This window comes from Salvelinus alpinus, chromosome 29 (genome assembly GCF_045679555.1).
Source record: "Salvelinus alpinus chromosome 29, SLU_Salpinus.1, whole genome shotgun sequence".
Classification (NCBI taxonomy): Eukaryota; Metazoa; Chordata; class Actinopteri; order Salmoniformes; family Salmonidae; genus Salvelinus; species Salvelinus alpinus.
In genome coordinates, this window is record NC_092114.1 from 38,611,817 (window position 1) to 38,638,759 (window position 26,943).

Consider the following 26,943-nt stretch of genomic DNA (forward strand, 5'->3'; position numbering starts at 1 on the left):
CCTTATTTTACCATGTCAGAGGCATGTCAATTTATCTAAATGTCCCACAATGTTGTGCCCAAGTCTGAATGGATCTCTAAGAGGGGACTGAACGAGCACTGTAAACCAGACCAATTCCAGGATTTGAAAAGGTGTATACTCTTCATATACGTTGGTATGATTTGAAAAAGTTGAAGGGACCAGGAGAATTGGTCATGAGTCCTAGGAGGAGCTCAAGTTCAGTTGCAACCTGTTTAAGTTTGTAGAATAGCATGCTCCCCTGTTCACCCTCAACATGCAACCAAGTTTCATTGACTCAATCCTGTGACACCACAGCACTAATTTCATACCAATGCAATCATTGTGCTCACTAGATCTTAAGGCTGAAACATCAAGCGTGATTGCAACATATAAACTGAGTAATAGTTTCAAGTGGGATATTGCTTTAATTGTACAAAGATAACACTGAGGTAAGCGAACCCATGCCAGAAGAACAAAGTGCATCAATCAGAAAAGTCATGGAACTAGCCCTATGGTCAGGATGCATTCCACTGACAGTTACTACTTGACGTTCTCCATAAGCAACAGTGATTCAGTCATGTCTTATTACATTTTCAAATTTCCATAGAAATCTAATGCAGTATTCTTGCATAATATTCAATCCTTCATGACCTCTGGTCATCCCAAGTCTCAAAGGTTAATCTTCCAATGAAAAATTCTCACACGGATCTGAAATGTATCAACTGTCTTGGTGCAATGCCAAGCATCAATACTTGAAAGGTTGGACTATGTATGTTGTCTGGTGTGTGCCAGTCCAGACAGCATTAAGTCAACCCTTGTATCAATGATGAATCAGATCTGCTTTGTAGGAATTCTAAACTTTACACTCGTTTGATTTGAAGCTACTGAAAACAGAATGTTGAGACCGGCAATCTATGGAATGTTCCCAATGACTACCTTCGAAGCAGCTACACGCAGCACACAACTCTTAGTCTCTCTAACACGCATGGTCAGAGGGAGTGCTCCTCACCCCTATTTGGGCTGTGGGGACTTAGGCTGTTGGTCCTTGGTGGGGGCATAGTAGAGCTCCAGAGGCTTTCTGACCTTCCAGTACTTCTCATTTACCAGCTCCAGAGTCAAGGAGCCGTTGAGAGTCTGAGGTATAGAGAACAAAAGAAACGTAAGTCAAAGCAATGGATGAGGATGAAAGTAGAGCAGGAGATATAGGACATGAGGGGTCCATCTAAATTAATTCACTGATAATAGCTCCCACCACCCTGAAAAAAAGATGACTGATAAGCTTGTGTACTCACAGAGAACTGGCCCCCTGATGTGGGAATGTAGATGGTGTATTGTTTCTCACTGATATTCTTCAGGCTGGCCCCTTCTGCTGCTGCTTCTTCTCCTTTAGCACCCCCCTCTTTCTCTGTCCCTGTATCTGATTGGCTGTCTCTTTGTCTGTCCTCCAGAGCGATACGCAGAGCCAGGTACTTAGACAGGTGGTCCACTGTTGCATTGGCTGTGGTCTTCACATATCTGAGAGGAATGGGTGTCAATAAAAACCAAACAAAAAGACATTCCGAATTGAAATTTCCATCATTTGAGATAAGTTATAACAGAACACCTCATAGCTACATACAACACCCCCCCCACAGAACCCTCACCTGGTCTGGCTGTAGTCCTGTGTGTTGACCAGCATGGGGTGCGGGCGGAACACCAGCTCTATCTCAGAGCCGGGGCTCTCTTTGTGGCAGCGGACTGGTGGCGTGGGGCTGCCCCCATCCACCTCCGGGACCGACCCGTACGATTCTCTAGGCCGCTTGGGGTTCCGGGTGTGCCCGGCCTCAGAGGGGGTGTGGCTCGGGGGGAGGGGCGCATGGGAGGGAGCGGAGTCGTGGGAGAGGTGTGACCGCGTGTCCCCATTGTCCTCGCCACCGCTGAAGGTTGTGTTGTCGCTCTCCTGCGCCGGTTTGCGCACTCGCTGGGCTCTAGGGGGTCAAGGGTGAGCAGAGTGCGAGAGGCCATTTTACACTTCCAATACTCAATAAAGGAGGGACTTTTCCTGACTTGTGCAGTGTTGTTCGTTTGTCCACATACTAGGTCTGACAACTCTCCTGATTTCAAGAATCTTTCAACTGGGAAACCTATAAACCCTACTCCCCCTCTCATCTCCTACCTGTGAAGTGCCTGCATGCGCAGCCCTTCCTCAATGCTGGAGCTGAGGGCCTGCTTGTTGTGCAGTCGGTTGAGTCTCTCCAGCACCCGGTCCTGGTGGGCCTCGTACTCGTCCCGGCTGGGGTAGATCTTTGAGATGAGGGCGTCGAAGTTGGAGTCACGGCGCAACGAGCGTCTCGACACCAGCTTCTTTCGGCACGTGGGGCATTCCTTGTTCCTGAGGAGGAGAGGAATGAGGGTGAGTTAAAGATAAGCTTTCATATAGTCTGCTAAGCTTTCATTTTATAACGTTTAATATGGAGGTTCTCTTCAGATTTAAACTGGCGCACACTCCAGAGTAGAAAGAATGAAGGGTCATCCTCAAATCGCCACAGCTGTGTGTGTGTCCCTCACCCTGATCGGAGTGCAGTGACGATGCAGTCGGAGCAGAAGCGGTGCAGGCACTCCTTAGTGGTCATGGTGTTCTTCAGCATGTCCAGACAGATGGGGCACATCAGCTCACTGTGGAGGCTCCTGGGGGACACTGCTATCTCTGTGCTGTCCATGATCGCCTCCTACAGGCAGGGAGGGGAATGTGTCAGGCAATACAGGTAACTCTATGGGCCGTCTATGTCCTTCAAGGGTCAGCTTTAAACTGGTTGACCTTGGCCCGGTTTCAAGTGCACAAAAAAAGCATCCTTCCTTTCCATGGAAATTTCACAAGTAGGTGAGATCAATGGTTCCACTGTTCCTCACACCAATGTTTGTTAACTGAGAAACTATAAAAAGGACTGAACTGAACTGTTTTTGTGAATACAATACAATGCTGTTATATCACTTCTCACCTGGATGCATTTGTATTTCTATGTGGAACGTGATTATCATTACCTGTGGGCTCCTGTGCAGCTCATACAAGCTCAGCTCCCACGTCTTACTGGGGTTTTGGATGTTGACTGGAGTCACCATTTTGTGTTTTAAAACCCCCTATCTATGGAAACGCATGAAAGATGACGAGAAATGTTACACACATTACATTTAGTTTTAGGTAATTAGGCCTACATAGACTGATGTGAGAGAAGATCTGTGTATAGGTTAGATTGCAGTCGATTGCATTACAACTGAGCAACCCAGTTTGACAGCTGTTAAGACAAGTGAAGAATGAGACTGAAGTCTTTGGGCACACAGGTGGTAATAGTAATACTTATGCTGTAAAAACACAACAAGGGAAGATGTTTTGGGATAGCTAGCTAGTTGTTCTAAAAACAGTGAAATGTCAAAGCAACGCAGTTGCAAACCTAGGTACATCTCATTACACTCTCCTTGACATTTCATGCATATTGACGTCTTCCTTTGTTGTATCGTAAGTAGCGAACTACTTTTCTAAACTTATTTTGTCACAATGATGTACATCATTGAGCAAACTGTCAGACTCCGGTAGAATCGTAATGCCACACTATTGTCATGCTATCCCTGTGTAGCTAGCGTACCAAAAAAGGTGACTTGCTGTCTAACTAGTTGGTGGGACTAGCTACCCTAGCTAGTTGCTACTTACCAAGGAATTTGAAGGACAGCTGGCCGGTGTGGCTACGCTAGCAGCACAACTAACGTTAGCTAGCTTGCTATGGACACTAGATTGTAACGAGAGACTTTCAAGCTCGTGCCACTATGACCACCTGTGACAAGGTTATTTTCCGTCACGATGTATTTTTGAGGGGGTGATACTATCGCTATATTCCATCCAGAATGACAATAATTAATCAAAGACGACAGGTTTGGAATCTCTCTGTAGCCATCTTTCTTACTTTTCGCCGGAAATGTGGGGAAGCAACTTCGATTTCCCTTGCAAATAGCTCAGTCTGATAGCTACCCCTGGTGGTTATTTGGGATAATGCACGCACAAATACTGTTCTAAAGACTGTTCTCTTGAATGGCACGGTACATTTCTTACCTTTTCCATTCTAAGAAACATTTATACACTTTTAAATATGTCTGTCTTTCAAATGCACTTGGACATCTTGGGGCAGAGAGAGGGAAAAATTGGAGGGGGAGAGAGAGAAAGGAAGGGAGATGTCAAGACAGATAGGGCTGACTGATTAGTTATTTTCTTTTTACTAATTGTTTGTCTTTTTGTATCTTTAATTTTTATTTATTTATTTAACTAGGCAAGTCAGTTAAGAACAAATTTTTATTTACAATGACAGCCTACCGGGGGACAGTGTGTTAACTGCCTTGTTCAGGGGCAGAACGACAGATTTGTACCTTGTCAGATCGGGATTCAATCCAGCAACCTTTCGATTACTGACCCAACACGCTAACCACTAGGCTACCTGCCGTCCCAGGTTGACGGATTGACAGTTATAACACTCATGTAAACTGAATATACGTTGTCACAACTGACTTCTCACAAATTATGTCATTATAACCAGTGTTTATATGTCAGATAATACATAACATTGTTATGTGGCTTTTCTCAGACCCAAAGACTCAAATGCTTTATTCATGTCTATGGTCCTGATACTTCCCTGTGAATAGATTGTCACATGCACCAAATACAGCAGGTGTAGACCTTAGAGTGGAATGGAAATGCTTACTTATGAGCCCTTAACCAACAATGCAGAGTTTTTCCCCCAAAGTAAGTAAGAAAAATGGGCTAAATAAACTAAAGGAAACATAGTAACACATTAAAAATAACAATAAAGAGGCATTATACAAGGGGTCCCGGTACCGAATCAATGTGCTGGGATACGGGGTAGTCGAGGTAATTTATGTAATCTGTACATGTAGGTAGGTGTAAAGTAACTATGCATAGATAATAAACAGAGAGTAGCAGCAAGAGTGTTCTAAAGAGTGTGAAGGAATATGAATGTGTGTGTGTGGCATCTTTAAGCATGTGTGTGTGTGTGTGTGTGAGAGAGAGTATCAGAGTAGTATGAGTGTCACGACTTCTGCCGAAGTCGTTGCCTCTCCTTGTCCGGGCGGTGTTCGGCGGTCGACTTCACCGGTCTTCTAGCCATCATCGATCCATTTTTCATTTTCCATTGGTTTTGTCTTGTCTTCCCACACACCTGTTGTCAATCCCATTCATTACCTGTTGTGTATTTAACCCTCTGTTTCCCTTCATGTGTTTGTCAGAGATTGTTCGTTGTCAAGTGTTGTGTTGATTGTGTATAGGTGTGCGACGGGTCTTCGTACCCAGATTTGTTTTATATTTTTTCCGTGAGTGTTATGGAGCAGATTACTGGGACTTTATTAAAGTACTCCATTCTACACTCTATTTGACTCTCCTGCGCCTGACTTCCTCTGCCACTTATACACGCCATTGTGACAGAATCTCTGACCTTAAAAAAAAAATGAAGTCAGCAGGAGGAGGCACTTCGCTAATGGAGGTTGAGGAACGCGTCCTGGAACACGCGGCGGAGATTGACAGTCTGTGCGCTGCCATGGATCGCATTGTCCAGAGTATGGACCGCTGTGTGTGGAGAGGATAAGGTGTTGGACCATTTTGAGGAGCTCATCTGCCATTTCCGGAAGGTATTCGACCACCCATCCGAAGGCAGAGCAGCAGGTGAGCTCCTCTATCATCTGAGGCAGGGGAAGAGGAGTGCTCAGGAGTTCGCGTTGGAGTTTAGGACTTTGGCTGCCGGCGCTGGATGGAGCGACAGGGCCCTGATCGACCACTACCGTTGTAGTCTACGCGAGGACGTCCGTCGGGAGCTGGCCTGTAGAGACACCACCCTCAACTTCGACCAACTGGTGGATATGTCCATCAGGCTGGACAACATGCTGGCTACTCGGGGACGTCTAGATCGGGGTCTGGTTGTTCCATCCTCCCGCACTCTCTCTCCCGAACCTATGGAATTGGGAGGGATGGTGCGCAGGGAGACCGGAGGGGGTACCCGCTCGAGCACCATCTATGATCGCAGAGATCACACTGCTGATCGGTGCCGGGTTGGTTCCTCTGGGAATAGAGAAGGCAGGCAGGGCACTCTGGCATCATCCCAGGTGAGTAGGCACCATACTCATCCAGAGCCCTCTGCTGCACTTATGTTTGTCTCTGTCACCTTTCCGGATTTTTCCCTGCATTCCCAGTATAAGGCGCTAGTAGATTCAGGCGCGGCTGGGAATTTCATTAATAAAAATTTTGCTCATAGTTTAGGGATTCCTGTTGTTTCTGTGGATATGCCTTTCCCTATTCATGCCTTAGATAGTCGACCAATAGGGTCAGGGTTTATCAGGGAGGTCACCGCACCTTTGTCTATGATAACGCAGGAGGGTCACAAGGAGAAGATTAGTCTTTTCCTTATTGATTCCCCTGCGTATTCTGTGGTGTTAGGCCTACCCTGGTTAACTACTCATAACCCCACTGTTTCTTGGCCACAGAGGGCTCTCACGGGGTGGTCGCGAGAGTGCTCAGGTAGGTGTGTAGGGGTTTCCGTTGGTGCTACTACGGTGGAAAGTCCAGACCAGGTTTCCACCGTGCGCATTCCCTCAGAATATGCCGATTTGGCACTCGCCTTCTGTAAAAAGAAGGCGACTCAATTACCACCCCATCGACAGGGGGATTGTGCGATAGATCTCCTGGTAGACGCTGCATATCCCAGGAGTCATGTGTATCCTCTGTCGCAAGCGGAGACAGTGGCTATGGATAATTATATCTCTGAATCCCTGCGTCAGGGGTTCATTAAGCCATCCATTTCACCCGCCTCTTCGAGTTTCTTTTTTGTGAAGAAGAAGGATGGCGGTTTACGCCCGTGCATTGATTATCGAGACCTTAATAAAATCACGGTAAAATATAGTTACCCGCTACCTTTGATCAATACAGTAATGGAGTCAATGCGCGGGGCCCGCTTCTTCACAAAATTGGATCTCAGGAGTGCGTACAATCTGGTGCGTATTAGGAGGGGTGATGAGTGGAAGACGGCATTTAGCACCACCTCAGGTCATTATGAGTACCTGGTCATGCCATATGGGTTGATGAATGCTCCATCAGTCTTCCAATCGTTTGTAGATGAGATCTTCAGGGACCTGAACGGGCAGGGTGTAGTGGTGTATATTGATGATATTTTGATATACTCTGCTACACGCGCTGAGCATGTGTCCTTGGTGCGCAGGGTGCTTGGTCGCCTGTTGGAGCATGATTTATATGTCAAGGCTGAGAAATGCTTGTTCTTCCAACAATCCATCTCCTTCCTAGGGCATCAGATTTCCACTTCAGGAGTGGAAATGGAGAGCGACCGCATTACAGCCGTGCGTAATTGGCCGACTCCAACCACGGTAAAGGAGGTGCAGCGTTTTTTAGGGTTTGCCAATTACTACCGGAGATTTATCCGGGGTTTTGGTCAGGTGGCAGCTCCCATTACCTCACTGCTAAAGGGGGGACCGGTGCGCTTGCAGTGGTCGGCCGAGGCGAATAGGGCTTTTGGTAAACTGAAGGCTCTGTTTACCTCGGCGCCTGTGTTGGCTCATCCGGATCCCTCTTTGCCATTCATAGTAGAGGTGGACGCATCCGAAGCTGGGATAGGAGCAGTGCTCTCTCAGCGTTCGGGTGTGCCACCGAAGCTTCGCCCCTGTGCTTTCTTTTCGAAGAAGCTCAGCCCGGCGGAGCGTAACTATGATGTGGGGGACCGAGAGCTGTTAGCTGTCGTAAAAGCCTTGAAGGTGTGGAGGCATTGGCTTGAGGGGGCTAATCACCCTTTTCTCATCTGGACTGACCACCGCAATCTGGAGTACATCCGGCAGGCGAAGAGACTAAATCCTCGCCAGGCAAGGTGGGCCATGTTTTTCACTCGTTTTGTGTTTACGCTTACTTACAGACCAGGCTCCCAGAACGTCAAGGCAGACGCATTGTCTCGGCTGTATGACACAGAGGAGCGACCCATGGATCCCACTCCCATACTCCCAGAGTCGTGTTTGGTGGCGCCAGTAGTGTGGGAGCTGGACGCGGACATTGAGCGGGCGTCACGTGCAGAGCCCTCTCCTCCTGAGTGTCCAGCTGGTCGTCTGTACGTTCCGTCTGCTGTCCGCGACCGATTGATCTATTGGGCTCACACATCACCCTCCTCTGGTCATCCTGGGATAGGTCGGACGATGCGCTGTCTTGATGGGAGGTACTGGTGGCCCACTTTAGCTAAGGACGTGAGGATTTATGTTTCCTCCTGTTCGGTGTGCGCCCAGTGCAAGGCTCCTAGACACCTGCCTAGAGGTAAGCTTTTACCTTTACCCGTTCCTCAACGGCCGTGGTCGCACCTGTCAGTGGATTTTGTGACTGATCTTCCACCTTCACAGGGTTACACCACGATCCTGGTCGTTGTGGATCGGTTCTCTAAGTCCTGTCGTCTTCTCCCTTTGCCCGGTCTCCCTACGGCCTTACAAACTGCGGAGGCTCTGTTTACACATGTTTTCCGGCATTATGGGGTGCCTGAGGATATAGTGTCTGATCGGGGTCCCCAGTTCACGTCAAGGGTCTGGAAGGCGTTCATGGAACGTCTGGGGATCTCGGTTAGTCTTACCTCAGGTTTTCACCCCGAGAGTAATGGGCAGGTGGAGAGAGTTAACCAGGATGTGGGCAGGTTTCTGCGGTCCTATTGCCAGGACCGGCCAGGGGAGTGGGCGAAGTTCGTGCCCTGGGCAGAGATAGCCCAGAACTCGCTACGTCACTCCTCCACTAACCTTACCCCTTTTCAATGTGTATTAGGGTATCAGCCGGTTCTGGCTCCTTGGCATCAGAGTCAGACCGAAGCTCCTGCGGTGGACAATTGGTTTCGGCACGCTGAGGAAACTTGGGAGGCAGCCCACGTCCACCTTCAGCGTGCCATAAGGCGCCAGAAAATTGGCGCAGACCGTCGCCGCAGTGAGGCCCCGGTGTTCGCACCAGGGGACAGGGTCTGGCTCTCGACCCGAAACCTGCCCCTCCGCCTGCTCTGCCGGAAGCTGTGTCCGCGGTTTGTGGGGCCGTTTAAAGTCCTGAGGAGAGTGAACGAGGTATGTTATAGATTACAACTGCCCACTAATTACCGTATTAACCCCTCGTTCCATGTGTCTCTCCTCAGGCCGGTGGTGGCTGGCCCGCTCCAGGAGGCTGAAGTGCGTGAAGTTCCTCCGCCTCCTCTAGACATCGAGGGGGTCCCGGCGTACGCTATTCGATCCATTTTGGATTCGAGACGTCGGGCGAGGGGCCTTCAGTACCTCGTGGACTGGGAGGGGTACGGGCCGGAGGAGAGATGCTGGGTTCCGGTGGAGGACGTTTTAGATCCTTCCATGTTAAAAGAATTCCACCGCCTCCATCCGGATCGCCCTGCACCTCGCCCTCCGGGTCGTCCCCGAGGCCGGTGTCGACGCGCTGCTGGAGCCGCGCGTCAGGGGGGGGGGTAATGTCACGACTTCTGCCGAAGTCGTTGCCTCTCCTTGTCCGGGCGGTGTTCGGCGGTCGACTTCACCGGTCTTCTAGCCATCATCGATCCATTTTTCATTTTCCATTGGTTTTGTCTTGTCTTCCCACACACCTGTTGTCAATCCCATTCATTACCTGTTGTGTATTTAACCCTCTGTTTCCCTTCATGTGTTTGTCAGAGATTGTTCGTTGTCAAGTGTTGTGTTGATTGTGTATAGGTGTGCGACGGGTCTTCGTACCCAGATTTGTTTTATATTTTTTCCGTGAGTGTTATGGAGCAGATTACTGGGACTTTATTAAAGTACTCCATTCTACACTCTATTTGACTCCTGCGCCTGACTTCCTCTGCCACTTATACACGCCATTGTGACAATGAGTGGGTGTGTGGTTAGAGTCCAGTGAGTGTACATCCTGTGCAAGAGAGTCAGTGCAAAAAAAATATAATAGATAACAATAAGAAAAGGGGGTCAATGCAAATAGTCTGTGTAGCCATTTGATTAACTGTTCAGCAGGCTAATGGCTTGGGGGTAGAAGCTGTCATTAAGGAGCCTCCAGTACCGAGGCTCCAGTACCGTGCGATAGCAGGGTGTTTTCTGTTAAGAGAATGTGTTTCTTGTTAAAAGGCTAAGTAGCACTAAAGGGAGTAAGCAAAGGCACTATGTGTAATCCTGGGATTTACGTGTACTTATTGGTATAATTCTATAATGCCCTATAGTTATCAGTACTTAATCCTATAATGGTCCGTAGTACTATTATAGTCGGATAATGGCATGTAGCAATCTTATAATTGCCTATAGTAATCTGTACTTATTATTTTCTGGAAATAATGTATAGGCGTGCCACCAATATAATTGATCCAAGGAACTAGAGGGGAGGGGAAACCCTGTCTAGAGGAAAGAATTTAGATTTGGAAACAATGGTGGAGTAAAGTCGAGGGGATATGGTTATTAGCATAACCTGGAGGGACTATGAAACTTGTATAAGCATGAAACTGTATAAAAGGAGTGGACTAAAAGGAGTCTGGCAGTTGGTCCATGGGCCAGCTCGGCTTGTTACTTTGTAATAAAGTCTATTTGAATTCACAAGTTCCGGTATCTGAGAAATATGATTGAGCAAATATTTCCACGATACAGAGAGAACAGGCTATGACTTGGTGGCTGGAGTCTTTGACAATTTTTGGGGCCTTCCTCTGACACTTCCTGGTAAAGAGGTCCTGGATGGCAAGGAGCTCGGCCCCGGTGATGTACTGGGCCGTATGTTCTACACTCTGTAGCGCCTTGCGTTCAGATGCCAAGCAGTTGCCATGCCAAGCTGTGATGCAACCAGCCAGGATGCTCTTGATGATGCAGCTGTAGAGCTTTTTGAGGATCTGAGGCCCCATGACAAATCTCTTCAGCCTCCTTAGGGGAATAGGCGTTGTCGTGTCCTCCTCACGACTATGTCTGTGTTTTTGAACCATTATAGGTTCTTAGTGATGTTCTTAGCGATGTGGACACCAGGGAACTTGAAAAGTTTGACTTTCTCCACTATAGCCCCGATAAGAATGGAGGCATGCTCAACCCTCCTTTTCCTGTAGTCCACGATCAGCTCCTTTGTCTTGCTCACGATGAGGGAGAAGTTGTTGTCCTGGCACCACACTGCCAGGTCTCTTTATAGATGCTGTGTTCAAAACTACTGGGAACTCGGAAATCTCTCATGTGGATTTTTGTTTTAGGGATATGGAATAAACGCAGAAAATAAGGTCTGAGGTTAACACAGTTTTAGGAGATCTTATATGTTTTGTTCTATGAGAAAATAGCAGTCAGTTTGTCACGTGTGCTCCCTCTCCAGCCTCTAGGTCACCAGGCTGCTCGTTAGGGCGCACACCTGTCACCAGCGTTAGGCGCATAATGACACTCACTTGGACTCCATCACCTCCTTGATTACCTGCCCTATATAAACTCAGCAACAAAAAAAACTGCCCTTTTTCAGGACCCTGTCTTTCAAAGATAATTCGTAAAAATCCAAATAACTTCACAGATCTTCATTGTAAAGTGTTTAAACACTGTTTCCCATGCTTGTTCAATGAACCATAAACAATTAATGAACATGCACCTGTGGAACAGTCGTTAAGAAACTAACAGCTTACAGACGAAAGGCAATTAAGGTCACAGTTATGAAAACTTAGGACACTAAAGAGGCCTTTCTACTGACTCTGAAAAACAACAATAGAAAGATGCCCAGGGTCTCTGCTCATCTGCGTGAATGTGCCTTAGGCATGCTGCAAGGAGGCATGAGGACTGCAGATGTGGCCAGGGCAAAAAATTGCAATGTCCGTACTGTGAGACGCCTAAGACAGCGCTACAGGGAGACAGGACGAACAACTGATCGCCCTCGCAGTGGCAGACCACGTGTAACAACACCTGCACAGGATCGGTACATCCGAACATCACACCTGCGGGACAAGTACAGGATGGCAACAACAACTGCCCGAGTTACACCAGGAATGCACAATCCCTCCATCAGTGCTCAGACTGTCCTCAATTAAATCAAATCAAAGTTTATTTGTCACGTGCGCTGAATTCAACAGGTGTAGACCTTACAGTGAAATGCTTACTTACAGGCTCTAACCAATAGTGCAAAAAAGGTATTAGGTGAACAATAGGTAGGTAAAGAAATAAAACAACAGTAAAAAGACAGGCTATATACAGTAGCGAGGATATAAAGGTAGCGAGGCTACATACAGACACCGGTTAGTCAGGCTGATTGAGGTAGTATGTACATGTAGATATGGTTAAAGTGACTATGCATATATGATGAACAGAGAGTAGCAGTAGCGTAAAAGAGGGGTTGGCGGGTGGTGGGTGGGACACAATGCAGATAGCCTGGATAGCCACTGTGCGGGAGCACTAGTATGTACATGAATGTATAGTTAAAGTGTCTATGCATATATGATAAACAGAGAGTAGCAGCAGTGTAAAAAGAGGGGTTGGGGGGGGCACACAATGCAAATAGTCCGGGTAACCATTTGATTACCTGTTCAGGAGTCTTATGGCTTGCGGGTAAAAACTGTTGAGAAGCCATTTTGTCCTAGACTTGGCTCTCCGGTACCGCTTGTCATGCTGTAGTAGAGAGAACAGTCTATGACTGGGGTGGCTGGTGTCTTTGACAATTTTTAGGGCCTTCCTCTGACACCGCCTGGTGTAAGGTCCTGGATGGCAGGCAGCTTAGCCCCAGTGGTGTACTGGTCTGTACGCACTACCCTCTGTAGTGCCTTGCGGTCAGAGGCTGAGCAGTTGCCGTACCAGGCAGTGATGCAACCAGTCAGGATGCTCTCGATGTTGCAGCTGTAGAACCTTTTGAGGATCTCAGGACCCATGCCAAATCTTTTTAGTTTCCTGAGGGGGAATAGGCTTTGTCGTGCCCTCTTCACGACTGTCTTGTTGTGTTTGGACCATTCTAGTTTGTTGTTGATGTGGACACCAAGGAACTTGTAGCTCTCAACCTGCTCCACTACAGCCCCGTCGATGAGAATGGGGGCGTGCTCGGTCCTCCTTTTCCTGTAGTCCACAATCATTTTTTTATTTTTTACCAGGTAAGTTGACTGAGAACACGTTCTCATTTGCAGCAACGACCTGGGGAATAGTTACAGGGGAGAGGAGGGGGATGAATGAGCCAATTATAAACTGGGGATTATTAGGTGACCAAGATGGTTTGAGGGCCAGATTGGGAATTTAGCCAGGACACCGGGGTTAACACCCCTACTCTTACGATAAGTGCCATGGGATCTTTAATGACCTCAGAGAGTCAGGACACCCGTTTAACGTCCCATCCGAAAGACGGCACCCTACACAGGGCAGTGTCCCCAATCACTGCCCAATATCATCTCCTTAGTCTTGGTTACGTTGAGGAATAGGTTGTTATTCTGGCACCACGCGGCCAGGTCTCTGACTTCCTCCCTATATGCTGTCTCGTAGTTGTCGGTGATCAGGCCTACCGCTGTTGTGTCGTCTGCAAACTTAATGATGGTGTTGGAGTCGTGCCTGGTCATGCAGTCGTGGGTGAACAGGGAGTACAGGAGGGGACTGAGCACGCACCCACAGGGAGCTCCAGTGTTGAGGATCAGCGTGGCAGATGTGTTGCTACCTACCCTCACCACCTGGGGGCGGCCCGTCAGGAAGTCCAGGATCCAGTTGCAGAGGGAGGTGTTTAGTCCCAGGATCCTTAGCTTAGTGATGAGCTTTGAGGGCACTATGATGTTGAACGCTGAGCTGTAGTCAATGAATAGCATTCTCACGTAAGTGCTCCTTTTGTCCAGGTGGGAAAGGGCAGTGTCGAGTGCAATAGAGATTGCATCATCTGGGGATCTGTTTGGGCGGTATGCAAAATGGAGTGTGTTTAGGGTTTCTGGGATAATGGTGTTGATGTGAGCCATTACCAACCTTTCAAAGCACTTCATGGCTACAGACGTGAGTGCTACGGGTCTGTAGTCATTTAGGCAGGTTGCCGTTGTGTTCTTGGGCACAGGGACTATGGTGGTCTGCTTGAAACATGTTGGTATTACAGACTTAATCAGGGACATGTTGAAAATGTCAGTGAAGACACCTGCCAGTTGGTCAGCACATGTCCGGAGCACACGTCCTGGTAATCCGTCTGGCCACGCAGCCTTGTGTATGTTGAACTGTTTAAAGGTCTTACTCACGTCGGCTACGGAGAGTGTGATCACACAGTCGCCTGGAACAGCTGATGCTCTCATGCATGCCTCAGTGTTGCTTGCCTCGAAGCGAGCATAGAAGTGATTTAGCTAGTCTGGTAGGCTCGTGTCACTGAGCAGCTCGTGGCTGTGCTTCCCTTTGTAGTCTGTAATAGTTTGCAAGCCCTGCCACATAAGACGAGCGTTGGTATGAGTATGATTACGAGTATGATTCAATCTTAGCCCTGTATTGACGCTTTGCCTGTTTGATGGTTTGTCGCAGGGCAGCAGGATTTCTTGTAAGCTTCCGGGTTAGAGTCCCACACCTTGAAAGCGGCAGCTCTACCCTTTAACTCAGGGAAAAAAACACATATTAGCACAATTGGTTGGTCTCCCGTAAAACTGCTGCCATTTCTTCCAGCGCCATTTTGTGTGAGAGAGGCTGGACTGAGGGCTTGTAGGCCTGTTGTAAAGGCAGGTCCTCACCAGATATTACTGGCAACAACGTCGCATATGGGCACAAACTCACTGTCGCTGGACCAGACAGGACTGGCAAAAAGTGCTCTTCACTGATGAGTTGTGGTTTTGTCTCACATGGGGTGATGGTCGGATTCACGTTTATCGTCGAACGAATGAGTGTTACACCAAGGCCTGTACTCTGGAGCGGGATCGATTTGGAGGTGGAGGGTCCGTCATGGTCCGAGGCGATGTGTCACAGTATCATCGGACTGAGCTTGTTGTCATTGCAGGCAATCTCAACGCTGTGCATTACAGGGAAGATATCCTAGTCCCTCATGTGGTACCCTACCTGCAGGCTAAACCTGACACGACCCTCCAGCATGACAATGCCACCAGCCGTACTGCTTGTTCTGTGCGTGATTTCCTGCAAGACAGGAATGTCAGTGTTCTGCCATGGCCAGCGAAGAGCCCGGACCTCAAACCCATTGAGCATGTCTGGGACCTGTTGGATCGGAGGGTGAGGGCTAGGGCCATTCCCCCCAGAAATGTCCGGGAACTTGCAGGTGCCTCACCAGATAGTGACTGTTATTTTTTATTTTGACCCCCCCCCTTTTGTTCAAGCACAAATTATTCAATTTCTGTTAGTCACATGTCTGTGGAACTTGTTCAGTTTATGTCTCAGTTGTTGAATCTTGTTTTGTGCATACAAATATTTACACATGTTAAGTTTGCTGAAAATAAACGCAGTTGACAGTGAGAGGACGTTTATTTTTTTGCTGAGTTTATGTCACTCCCTTTGGTTTCTTCCCCAGTAGTCATTGTTTCTGTACCTGTTTCATGTCGGTGTGCTGTTCATGTTTCTTGTTTTGTTTACTTATTAATTAAATGTTTTCACTCCCTGAACTTGCTTCCCGACTCTCAGCGCACTCGTTACACAGTTAACATGACCTTCATGAATTATGAAGCATTTGTGTGCTTTTTTTTTTTACATAACTTATTCAAAATTCACAAAGTTAGGCTATGTTAGTTGGTTAATATAATCTCATAGAACATAACGTAATATCTCTTAAAGCCTGTGTTTACCACATCATTTATTTCCCCCATTTATCCTTACAAAAACGTAATTCATTTTCCCCATAGGCATTGTCCAACGAACCATGGCGAAGTTAGTTATTTCTCTCAGGGTGGTCACATGGTGTGTATGGAAACAGCAGAGGTGTTTTGGTGCGTGCAAAACAACTTGGAACTCGGAAATCGCCGACTTCCGAGTGTCGGCAGAAACAGAGTAGGGTACAATTTTAACACTGCTTTGCTTTGAACCTATTTTTTCCCAGTCAATTTTCAGTCATCCATCTGTCACCCTATAGTCCTTTTTCCCTTTGCCAACCGTTTTTGAACATCAACAGTGACATGACTTTACCTTCAATTTCGATCATAACCTTGAATACGTTTGTCCTCCTGGTGTTTGGTGACGAAGTCTCTTTCTGATTTCCTATTGGGTTACAGTTAATCGGGTAAACAGAAGAGCTGTATAAATTGGCCTTGCCAGGACAGAAACGCATTTTCACTGGTTGTGTCCTAAGCGGTGATAAAGTTTGGTGGAACAAATCAGTAATGTAGGCAATTTAAATTGTATTAAATTGTAATACAGTTTAAATTGGCTACATTACTGCATTAGTTACAAACCGTTCCTGAATTCGGAAAACGTTAATGAAAACCAGACTCATCAGCGCCATGAAGACATATTTTATTCTCCTCTTTTGTTTTCATGGAGCTTTGTCAGGTCAGTGATTTCCACATTATTGTTTAGTATGTTTTAATTATTGTTCGTTTTTTTGTAGGATATATACACGTCACTCATACAATTTAAACGCTGATGTTTTATTTCAAATGAAAAACATGACAATTAGTCCGCCAATGGCCCTACAATAAATTAACAAGACGAGTAACGTTAGACAATTAGAATAGAATAACAGCATCACTCGATAAAACAAACACATTACAGTAAGGAAAAGTGTTGATTTCATTATGTCCAACAATGTGGGCTCTTGAGTGGAGGCAGGCTGTCCACTGTGAGATGTGAACTCGTATGCTATAATGGCTGTGAAGTGCATTTATCAGTTTCGATCTTAACCTTTAGTATGTCTTTTGCCCTGGTGTTTGGTGACGCGCAGTCTGTTCTATGTTACTATAGGCCTGGGATGGGCAACTTTGATGTGGTCACGAATGAATGGGGTGGACATGGGCTAATTGAGGGACTATCAGTGACTGCCATATTAAGAGAACTGTTGCTGCACAACCACATTTCGAAATTGCACCTTGTGTATTCTACTATTCATTTGAGACCCTACTGTTATTGATTTCGATGGCCTGTAAAAGGGGCCGCCGGTTGCCGTGTACAATGTATTTGAGCTTTTTTGTTGTTGTAGATGTTTGAGATTTAATTAGGATTCCCGCTAGCTGACGCCAATGGCGACAGTCTTTCTGGGGTCCGACACATAACGAAAAATACTTTAGACAAAATACTTTAATGTTTTAAATGTATGTAAATTGTAGAGTGTGTGCCTCTATCAGGACACGCGCAGAAAAAGTAGGTCACATGGGGAAGTTATTTAATTTTTTGTTAAATCAGGTTTGCTGTTCACATGCGCTATATGAGATTGGAGTTGCATGCAATCATGGCTTTGTATAATACTGTACGTTTCCTTGAATTTGTTCTGGACCAGGGGACTGAAAAGTGTCAGTGCTGTGTGTAAGTTAACTATGCAAACTATTTGGAATTTAACACATTGAGTTACAGTTCATATAAGGAAATCCTACAATTGAAGTAAATTAATTGGTCCCTAATCTATAGATTTCACATGACTGTGAATACAGATATGCATCTGTTGATCACAGATACTTTTTTTATAAAAAATAAATAAAATAAGACCATGGAAGAACTGGGACATTTTCAGCTTCCAGGAATTGTGTACAGATCCTTGAGACATGGGGTTGTGCATTACCGTGATGGTCGGCGGATGAATGGCACGACAATGTGCCTCAGGATCTGGTCATGTTATCGCTTTGCATTCAAATTGCCATCGATAAAATGCAATTATCTTCGTTGTCCGTAGTTTATGCCTGCCGATACCAAAGGCCACTGTTCACAACGCTGACATAATTAAACCGCTCACCCACACGACACCATCTGCCTGGTACAGTTGAAGCTGGGATTTATCCGTGAAGAGCACACTTCTCCAGTGTGCCAGTGGCCATCAAAGGAGAGCGTTTGCCCACTGAAGTCGGTTACGACGCCAAACTGCAGTCAGGTCAAGACCCTGGTAAGGATGAAGAGCACGCAGATGTATTTCCCTGAGACTGTATTTTTGAGTTTGTGCAGAAATTCTTTGGTTGTGCAAAGCCGCATACCACCCTGCATACCACTGCTGGCTTGCTTCTGAAGCTAAGCAGGGTTGGTCCTGGTCAGTCCCTGGATGGGAGACCAGATGCTGCTGGAAGTGGTTGGGGGCCAGTAGGAGGCACTCTTTCCTCTGGTCTAAAAAAAAATATCACAATACCCCAGGGCAGGGATTGGGGACACTGCCCTGTGTAGGGTGCTGTCTTTCGGATGGGATGTTAAACGGGTGTCCTGACTCTTTGAGGTCATTAAAGATCCCATGGCACTTTACATTTACATTTAAGTCATTTAGCAGACGCTCTTATCCAGAGCGACTTACAAATTGGTGCATTCACCTTATGATATCCAGTGGAACAACCACTTTACAATAGTGCATCTAACTCTTTTAAGGGGGGGGGGGGGGGGGTTAGAAGGATTACTTTATCCTATCCTAGGTATTCCTTAAAGAGGTGGGGTTTCAGGTGTCTCCGGAAGGTGGTGATTGACTCCGCTGACCTGGCGTCGTGAGGGAGTTTGTTCCACCATTGGGGTGCCAGAGCAGCGAACAGTTTTGACTGGGCTGAGCGGGAACTGTACTTCCTCAGAGGTAGGGAGGCGAGCAGGCCAGAGGTGGATGAACGCAGTGCCCTTGTTTGGGTGTAGGGCCTGATCAGAGCCTGAAGGTACGGAGGTGCCGTTCCCCTCACAGCTCCGTAGGCAAGCACCATGGTCTTGTAGCGGATGCGAGCTTCAACTGGAAGCCAGTGGAGAGAGCGGAGGAGCGGGGTGACGTGAGAGAACTTGGGAAGGTTGAACACCAGACGGGCTGCGGCGTTCTGGATGAGTTGTAGGGGTTTAATGGCACAGGCAGGGAGCCCAGCCAACAGCGAGTTGCAGTAATCCAGACGGGAGATGACAAGTGCCTGGATTAGGACCTGCGCCGCTTCCTGTGTGAGGCAGGGTCGTACTCTGCGAATGTTGTAGAGCATGAACCTACAGGAACGGGTCACCGCCTTGATGTGAGTTGAGAACGACAGGGTGTTGTCCAGGATCACGCCAAGGTTCTTAGCACTCTGGGAGGAGGACACAATGGAGTTGTCAACCGTGATGGCGAGATCATGGAACGGGCAGTCCTTCCCCGGGAGGAAGAGCAGCTCCGTCTTGCCGAGGTTCAGCTTGAGGTGGTGATCCGTCATCCACACTGATATGTCTGCCAGACATGCAGAGATGCGATTCGCCACCTGGTTATCAGAAGGGGGAAAGGAGAAGATTAATTGTGTGTCGTCTGCATAGCAATGATAGGAGAGACCATGTGAGGATATGACAGAGCCAAGTGACTTGGTGTATAGCGAGAATAGGAGAGGGCCTAGAACAGAGCCCTGGGGGACACCAGTGGTGAGAGCACGTGGTGCGGAGACAGATTCTCGCCACGCCACCTGGTAGGAGCGACCTGTCAGGTAGGACGCAATCCAAGCGTGGACCTTGCCGGAGATGCCCAGCTCGGAGAGGGTGGAGAGGAGGATCTGATGGTTCACAGTATCAAAGGCAGCCGATAGGTCTAGAAGGATGAGAGCAGAGGAGAGAGAGTTAGCTTTAGCAGTGCGGAGCGCCTCCGTGACACAGAGAAGAGCAGTCTCAGTTGAATGACTAGCACTTATTGTAAGAGTAGGGGCGTTAACCCCAGTGTCCTGGCTAAATTCCCAATCTGGCCCTCAAACCATCAGTCACCTAATAATCCCCAGTTTATAATTGGCTCATTCATCCCCCTCTCCCCTGTAACTATTCCCCAGGTTGTTGCTGTAATTGAGAATGTGTTCTCAGTCAACTTGCCTGGTAAAATAACCGATAAATAAAATAAGTCAGCTGTCTGGGTGGCTCATCTCAGACGATGCTGGATGTGGAGTTTCTGGACTGGTTGGATGTACTGCCAAATTCTCTAAAATGACAGAGGTGGCTACTGGTAGAGAAATTAACATTTAAAATTCTCTGACAACAGCTCTGGTAGATATAACTGCAGTCAGCATGCCAATTGCACACTCCTTTTATTGTCCCCAGCACAAGGTGTAATGATCATGCTGTTTATTCAACTTCTTGATATGCCACACCTGTCAGGTGGATGGATTATCTTGGCAAAGGAGAAATGCTCACTAACAGGGATGTGAACGCATTTGTGCACATTTGAGAGAGAAAAGCGTTTAGTGCCTATGGAAAATTTCTGGAATCTTTTATTTCAGCTCATGAATCATGGGACCAACACTTTACATGTTGCGTTTATATTATTGTTAAGTATAAATGTTTTGACCATGACCGTTTACAATCTAAGGTAATACCAAGTAATTTTGTCTTCTCATCTTGCTAAACAGTCACACTATTCATTACCAGATTCAGGTCTAGAACTTTAAATGATTTGCACCATATACAATGCTCTTAGTTTTAGAAATATTCAGGACTACTGGCCACCAATTCTAAAACTGACAAAAGTCTTTGTTTAGGGTTGCAGTGACTTCCCTAGCTGTGGTTGCTGATGCGTATAGGGTTGAATCATCAGCATACATGGACACACAGGCGTTGTTTAATGCCAGTGTCAGGTCATTGGTAAAAAAATAGAAAAGAGTGCCTTGCAGAGTTCAGTCTTATTGTTGGTCCTTTAATAAAATACATGCAGTGGTGGTGGGCCACTGCTAAATGCATAAAGGGTAAACACTCATTAACATTCCATGTACAGTACCATAAAGTACCATATCTCTGTTACAGTGGCCCATTTCCTGCGCTACTTCTACACAGCCGCCTCAGGAATCCCAGACTTCCCTGAGTTTGTGGACATGGGGATGGTGAATGATCAGGTCATTAGCCGCTATGACAGCATCACGAAGAGGAAGGTCCCCAAGCAGAGCTGGATGGAGATGGTTTTTGACCAGCAATACTGGGATGACACCACAGAGAACCTGAGAGAAGCAGAGCAAGTTTTCAAAGGGAACATTCAGACGGCACAGAAGCGTTTCAATCATACAGGAGGTGAGCTTCAGAGACCTCAGTCTGTGTGATTGTACTGTTTGACTATATTTTGATATAATTGAAATTACTCCATGAAAAAGTTGTGTGGTTTTGTTCAATGTGAGTGTTGTGCAAAGAAAGTTAATGTTGTTATGTCAGTGTTCCTAACAATGTAATCTCACTCTCTCAGGCATGCACATTAACCAGGACATGTATGGCTGTGAGTGGGATGATGAGACAGGATTCACAGAAGGGTTTCACCATGTTGGATATGATGGAAAAGATCTCCTGGCATTTGACCAGAAGAGAGCGACATGGATTGCCTTCGTCCCGCAAGCAGTCCACTCCAAAATGAAGTGGGAAAGTGACAAGTCTGCCATTGAGTTTGAGAGACACTACCTCACCCAGACCTGCATTGAGTGGTTGAAGAAGTATCTGGACTATGGGAAGAGTACTCTGCAGAGGACAGGTACAGAGACACAGGCGACTATATGAATTTACAGGCAGAAAAGTGACATGATATTGTCTATTTTTATTTACATTTCCGTACTGCACGTCATATTCAAGTTCTTTTAATTTTTTTTATCTCTTACTGTTCCGCTCCCTGTAATTGTTTATCTCATCACTATGCTTGTATGTCTCTCTTCCTTCCCCTCTATTTTATTCTCTCTCCAGTCCCTCCATCAGTGTCTCTGCTCCAGAAGACCCCCTCCTCTCCAGTGACCTGCCACGCTACAGGTTTCTACCCCCGTGGAGTCATGGTGTCCTGGAAGAAAGATGGACAAGAACAGCATGAAGATGTGGAGAATGGAGAGACTCTCCCCAACAATGATGGAACCTTCCAGAAAAGCATCCACCTCGCAGTGACGCCTGAAGAGTGGAAGAACAACAAGTATCAGTGTGTGGTTCAGGTCACTGGTATCAAGGAGGACTTCATCAAGGTTCTGACTGAGTCTGAGATCCAGACCAACAGGGGTAAGAGGGAGAAAGATTCAAATATACACTATACATAACCCTCCTACCAAATATTCCTAATTTAAGTTTACTCACCTGCTCAGGAACACTACCTTTCTGACTACATGTTCTCATTGACCTGAATTTTTATTGATGTTGCTTAGTACATTTTGATCTATCTAGCACTACAGTCTGAATGCTCTATTCTGATGATTACAGATGACCCAGCCCCCAACATTGTCCCCATCATTGGAGGGGTGGTGGCTCTCCTCCTGGTCATTGTTGTTGTTGTTGGGGTCGTCATTTGGAAGAAGAAGAGCAAGAAAGGTGTGGAAAGAGCTCTTTCTATTGTCATATGTAGGCTACACTGTCATCTTAGATATTATCAGCTGTGATTTACTTAGTAGTTTAGAAGTAGTAGTCATAGTACTGGTTTACAAGTAATGGTATTGTGCAGCGTTATTAGTGATGGTAGAAGTATGTTTGAATTGACCTGTTTAATGTAAATAAAGAATTACGTTGTCACTTAGGTTGTATGTGATGTCTGCAGTAGGAATACAGGACTCAGAATACTGTCAAGCATGCTCTTCTATTGTAATATTCCAACAAAGCAGAATCAATAATAACACAACGTTTATCTCTGTTTCAGGCTTTGTTCCAACCAGCAGTAAGTGGGGACCTTAATATTGTTCATTATTCTAAAAAGATCACAGATTTTTCTTTGTTGTGTTTGACTGTATTCATTTTAGAGTGGTTCTCTTTTCCTTGTAGATTGTGATGCGGGTTCAAACTTAATGTTAATTGATGTAGCTACTTAGTTAATATGGAAGGTTTTATTTACTGTGAACCATGCATTAGGAACTTGGTAATTAACCTGAACTCATTATCTTTCAAATCAATCTCTTTATTTCTGTTTTAGCTTCTGACACTGACTCTGAGAACTCTGGGAAAGGTGCCCAGAAGATTTGATAAACCTCTGCACTTCTGTAACATCAGAGTAAGTCACTTAAGGTGTCCTCATATTAATGACCAAACTAGAGAAACAACCACTACCATTATGGAACACACGGCTACTGTTTAGAATGGGTTTATGTGTGTAACCTCTCTTCTCATGTGTTTTAGGAGCTGAAGAGGACAGCAATGTAATGGAAACAGACGTTTGACTTCTCAAGAACATAACACATACATATACTTACACACATCAGTCTCACACACAAGCGCGCACACACTGTAAACACATAATCCATATGTAAAAAAAGATCTGCTGTCAGAAATATTCTTTGGTCATTTCCTTAAGTTTTACTTTCATTTAATTGATGGTTTGGCTTTTGAAAAGTTGTGCTGTAATTTTGTTGAATTATATAATGTAATATTACCACTGTGTGAGATGTATCTCAAGTCGTACAGGTATATTAGAACCAATGAAACACTCAGACTTACAGGTACATTTAAAATGTGAATTTATATTATTCTGCGAATAAACAAATTAGCTTAATTTCCCCCTAACTGAAGCCACCAAAACAATCACATTTAAAATATTATTTTTCTGTGAACTGGAAAAACATAATTATTTTGTTTGGTGTAGCTTCATATGTGTATGTTTTGGTGGTATAAGATACAGTAATTGTGTGACGTTAAAGCTTTGCGCACTAACTTGTTTAATTGTATAACTATAAGCTAGACAAGGCCTATCCATGTTCCATTTGTACATATTTCACTTGAAGTGGTGGTATTTTTCTTTCTTTTTGGGCCAGTAGGTTCTGTAGAATAAGTTGGTGATGGGTCAAGTTGAACAACTTTTATTGCAAGTGTTTGTGCTTTGTACATTATGGATGCTCTACACATAAAGCAATGATCTACCAAATCTAATGCAAGTCACATGTATTGGTCACATATTCTACAAGTGGAGGAGAGATTGACTTCATCACAGCTTTTATTTATGAGAGGTATTGACATGTTGTTATGGGATTTTTGTGTTTAATGACTAAAATATGTATACATTTGACTTAGATGTTACTGTATGAATGAAACTTATTATAATCATAATGCTGAGTGTAATATGTTCCTTGTTAGAAAGAATGGGTTTATCTTCAGACAGGCTAGAATGATGTCTACCCAGGGAGGGGAAAGACCTTGGGTTGGTTGTAGATAGTTTAACAGGTGGCAGACAGTAATGAGAACTCGAACTGTATTGCCATTGTATCCGAGAGGAGGTTGGACATCTTTATTATATAACCTGATGTAAAATGTATTATGATCAGTACTCTCGAGAATAAACGCTATTGATTGATTGATTTTAAGACTGGTATCTGTCCATTTTATGCTGATAATTATCTTACAAATTCTTATTTATGGGCAGAGTGTTTTAATTGAATTGGTTAATAAACACAGGAATGAAATTCCTTTAACACATGTTTAATGCACCAAGCTGTCTGTCTAAACTACTGGCACACAGCTCGGACATCATGCATACACTACAAGACAAACCACAAGGGGTCTCTTCACAGTCCCCAAGTCCAGAACAGACTATGGGAGGCACACAGTACTACATAGAGCCATGACTACATGGAACTCTATTCCACATCAAGTAACTGACGCAAGCAGTAAAATGAGATTTTAAAAACAAAAAAACACCATATGGAACAGTGGGGACTGTGAAGCAACACAAACATTGGCACACACACACAATAACATACTCACTATACATAAGGATTATATATGTGGTGGAGTAGAGGCCTGAGGCCACACAGTGTGTTGTAAATGTATAGTAAAGTTTAAAAATTGTACAAACTGCCTTCATTTTACAGGAAGAGTAATGGGGAGTCATAATAAATATAAAAACATACACCACGTGCTTAGATGTTATTGCGGGTGTAGCGAAATGCTTGTCGCAAAGTTTCCTATGGACTAGAAGCAAGGCAGCCCTCTGTCGGCACCATTATTTCATTACATTTAATGTGATCCACAACAAGACAAATTAGAGACCAAATTCATGCATTCTGTAATGTTCTTACACTTTTCAATGTCCACAATTTGAATGAAAGTGTCATACTGGACCTTTTAATAATGTTTGCAGTAAGATATGCTCTAAACAGGTATTGGAAGTGGAACAATATAATTTTGTATATGGGCTTAATAAGTAATATATATTTTGATGACCTGTGTGAAATTATGGGGTGGCAGGTAGCCTAGCGGTTAAGAGCGTTGGGCCAGTAGCCGAAATGTGGGTACCATCAGGATGAAAATGTAAGCTATAAAATCAGCCTTTCAAATAAACACATACCACCCCACACACACACACATACAAACTATACTCCCACCCTGTACCTTGTTGTCCCAGCCAACGATCATGCTGCCCATGGAGAGGCCCATGCCTCTGTATCCCAGCATCATGTTACACAGCAGCTTAGAGGCTGCAGACACAGATCCTCTGCTTGTTCCTCAGTTTGTACAGCCTGAGACACAAAGAGATGGTCAGTCACTGTATGAGACAAGGCAGTCAGAGTGCTGAAACACTGGTTTATTTCCAGATACATTTAAACACCTCAGAAACATAAAGGCATTAATGTGGCTTGGACAGACCATGAAGACCAGAATAGGGAGGTGTCTAGTCTAGATAACAGATGGTAACTACAATGTCACTGGTTGGTACTGATAGCTTACTTTGTCCCACGCATTTGTTTTGAGTGTATGGAAATGACATTGATTGGTACATTTTCTCTTCAACCAACCCTCACTGACCCTCCCCCTGCCCATAAACCTAACAGACAGACAGACAGGCATAGATGATCATGATATTAACACCATGTAACTGTATAGCGGGACTCAATCCCACAGAGACAAATTTTAACAGACCTGCACTCCTTAGCCAGCAGTCTCTCCCAGTACTGGCAGTCAGCAGCACTGCCAGACATGATCCCTACAGCAGGTAGTTGTTGATCTCCATAATCTTATTAGTTTCATTCAACGCTGTTTTGAAGATGAACAAAGACTTAATTACATTCCCATCACAAATAGTCCTCATTTGCTCAACGTTGTTGCTCATTCCTGACAAATTAATCTAACAACTCTGATGTGATGGTAGGAAAATCATTAAGAAAATATTAATGAAAAGTAGCCTATTCCGTCTATACAGAGAAATATACAATTAAACAAAATTAAATAAAAACAATATTAAGTTGTATTTTCACATGCACAAGAACAATTAAATTAAATTGAAAGGTGTGGTTGAATTTATTCTGCCACTGTCTTATTTTCGTCTAGGCCTATATATCAAGGTCGCAAGGCATATGAATTAACAGGTTATAGAGCAAACAACGCAATTATCACAACACATAAATTGTAATGTGGCTTACCCACGCACCGCTACTGCCGGCACCTCAAATGTTCTACTGCTTGAGCTCCTGTTCCTCTTATAGAATATTATAAGTATTGTGGAGCTCCTGCACCTAAATATAAACAGTACCGGCACCCAAATTGAACACCGCCACCTATTTCAGTCCAAGTTAAGCACGGGTTGTCTTTGATAGTGTCCTCGACTATTCTGTAGTCTGATGGATGAGAAAAATGAGGAGAAATACGATTTTGACTTCGGACTTCCCCTGTAAGTCTCTACAGCAAACTCTCCTTTCACTTTCATTTAGCAGTCAGACACTGACATGCGCAAAGCCAGACGAGGCATAGATGGAGCACCATAGTATAAAGTAAAACTAGTACAGTATGTACACTACAGTTCAAAAGTTTGGGGTCACTCAGAAATGTCCTTGTTTTTGAAAGAAAAGCACATTTTTGGTCCATTAAAATAACATAAAATTGATCAGAAATACAGTGTAGACATTGTTAATGTTGTAAATGACTATTGTAGCTGGAAACGGCTGATTTGTTTATGGAATATCTACATAGGCATACAGAGGCTCCCGGATACGCACCAGGTTGTACCCGCTCCTGAGATCCAGTTTCGTG

General features: G+C 45.2%; 2 protein-coding genes and 1 long non-coding RNA gene across 4 annotated transcripts; 1 reads left to right on the plus strand and 2 right to left on the minus strand.

The window, feature by feature from the left end:
* Window positions 1-405: 405 nt before the first annotated feature.
* On the minus strand, window positions 406-3,986 carry LOC139558969 (E3 ubiquitin-protein ligase RING2-A-like). The gene is made up of 7 exons (XM_071374518.1): window positions 3,686-3,986; window positions 3,022-3,121; window positions 2,548-2,708; window positions 2,156-2,371; window positions 1,644-1,967; window positions 1,293-1,515; window positions 406-1,134 (listed from the first exon to the last, which is right to left on the minus strand). Exons 2-7 carry the CDS (start codon window positions 3,097-3,099, stop codon window positions 1,012-1,014), a joined length of 1,125 nt encoding a protein of 374 aa, XP_071230619.1. The 5' UTR covers window positions 3,100-3,121; window positions 3,686-3,986; the 3' UTR covers window positions 406-1,011.
* Window positions 3,987-16,143: 12,157 nt separating this feature from the next.
* On the plus strand, window positions 16,144-24,281 carry LOC139558970 (class I histocompatibility antigen, F10 alpha chain-like). Of its 2 annotated transcripts, XM_071374520.1 has the most exons (9): window positions 16,219-16,437; window positions 17,858-17,977; window positions 20,788-21,048; window positions 21,218-21,496; window positions 21,703-22,002; window positions 22,201-22,308; window positions 22,631-22,648; window positions 22,901-22,978; window positions 23,104-24,281. In XM_071374520.1, the coding sequence occupies exons 3-8, from the start codon at window positions 20,856-20,858 to the stop codon at window positions 22,948-22,950; spliced, it is 948 nt and encodes a 315-aa protein (XP_071230621.1). In that variant the 5' UTR covers window positions 16,219-16,437; window positions 17,858-17,977; window positions 20,788-20,855; the 3' UTR covers window positions 22,951-22,978; window positions 23,104-24,281. The 2 variants fall into 2 exon arrangements, with proteins under 2 accessions (XP_071230620.1, XP_071230621.1); XM_071374519.1 differs by lacking the exon at window positions 17,858-17,977 and having other exon boundaries at window positions 16,144-16,437.
* A 99-nt stretch (window positions 24,282-24,380) lies between these two features.
* On the minus strand, window positions 24,381-26,608 carry LOC139558975 (uncharacterized). The gene is made up of 3 exons (XR_011671673.1): window positions 26,337-26,608; window positions 25,837-25,950; window positions 24,381-25,436 (listed from the first exon to the last, which is right to left on the minus strand). It is a non-coding gene; the product is annotated as an uncharacterized lncRNA (long non-coding RNA).
* Between the last annotated feature and the right edge of the window lie 335 nt (window positions 26,609-26,943).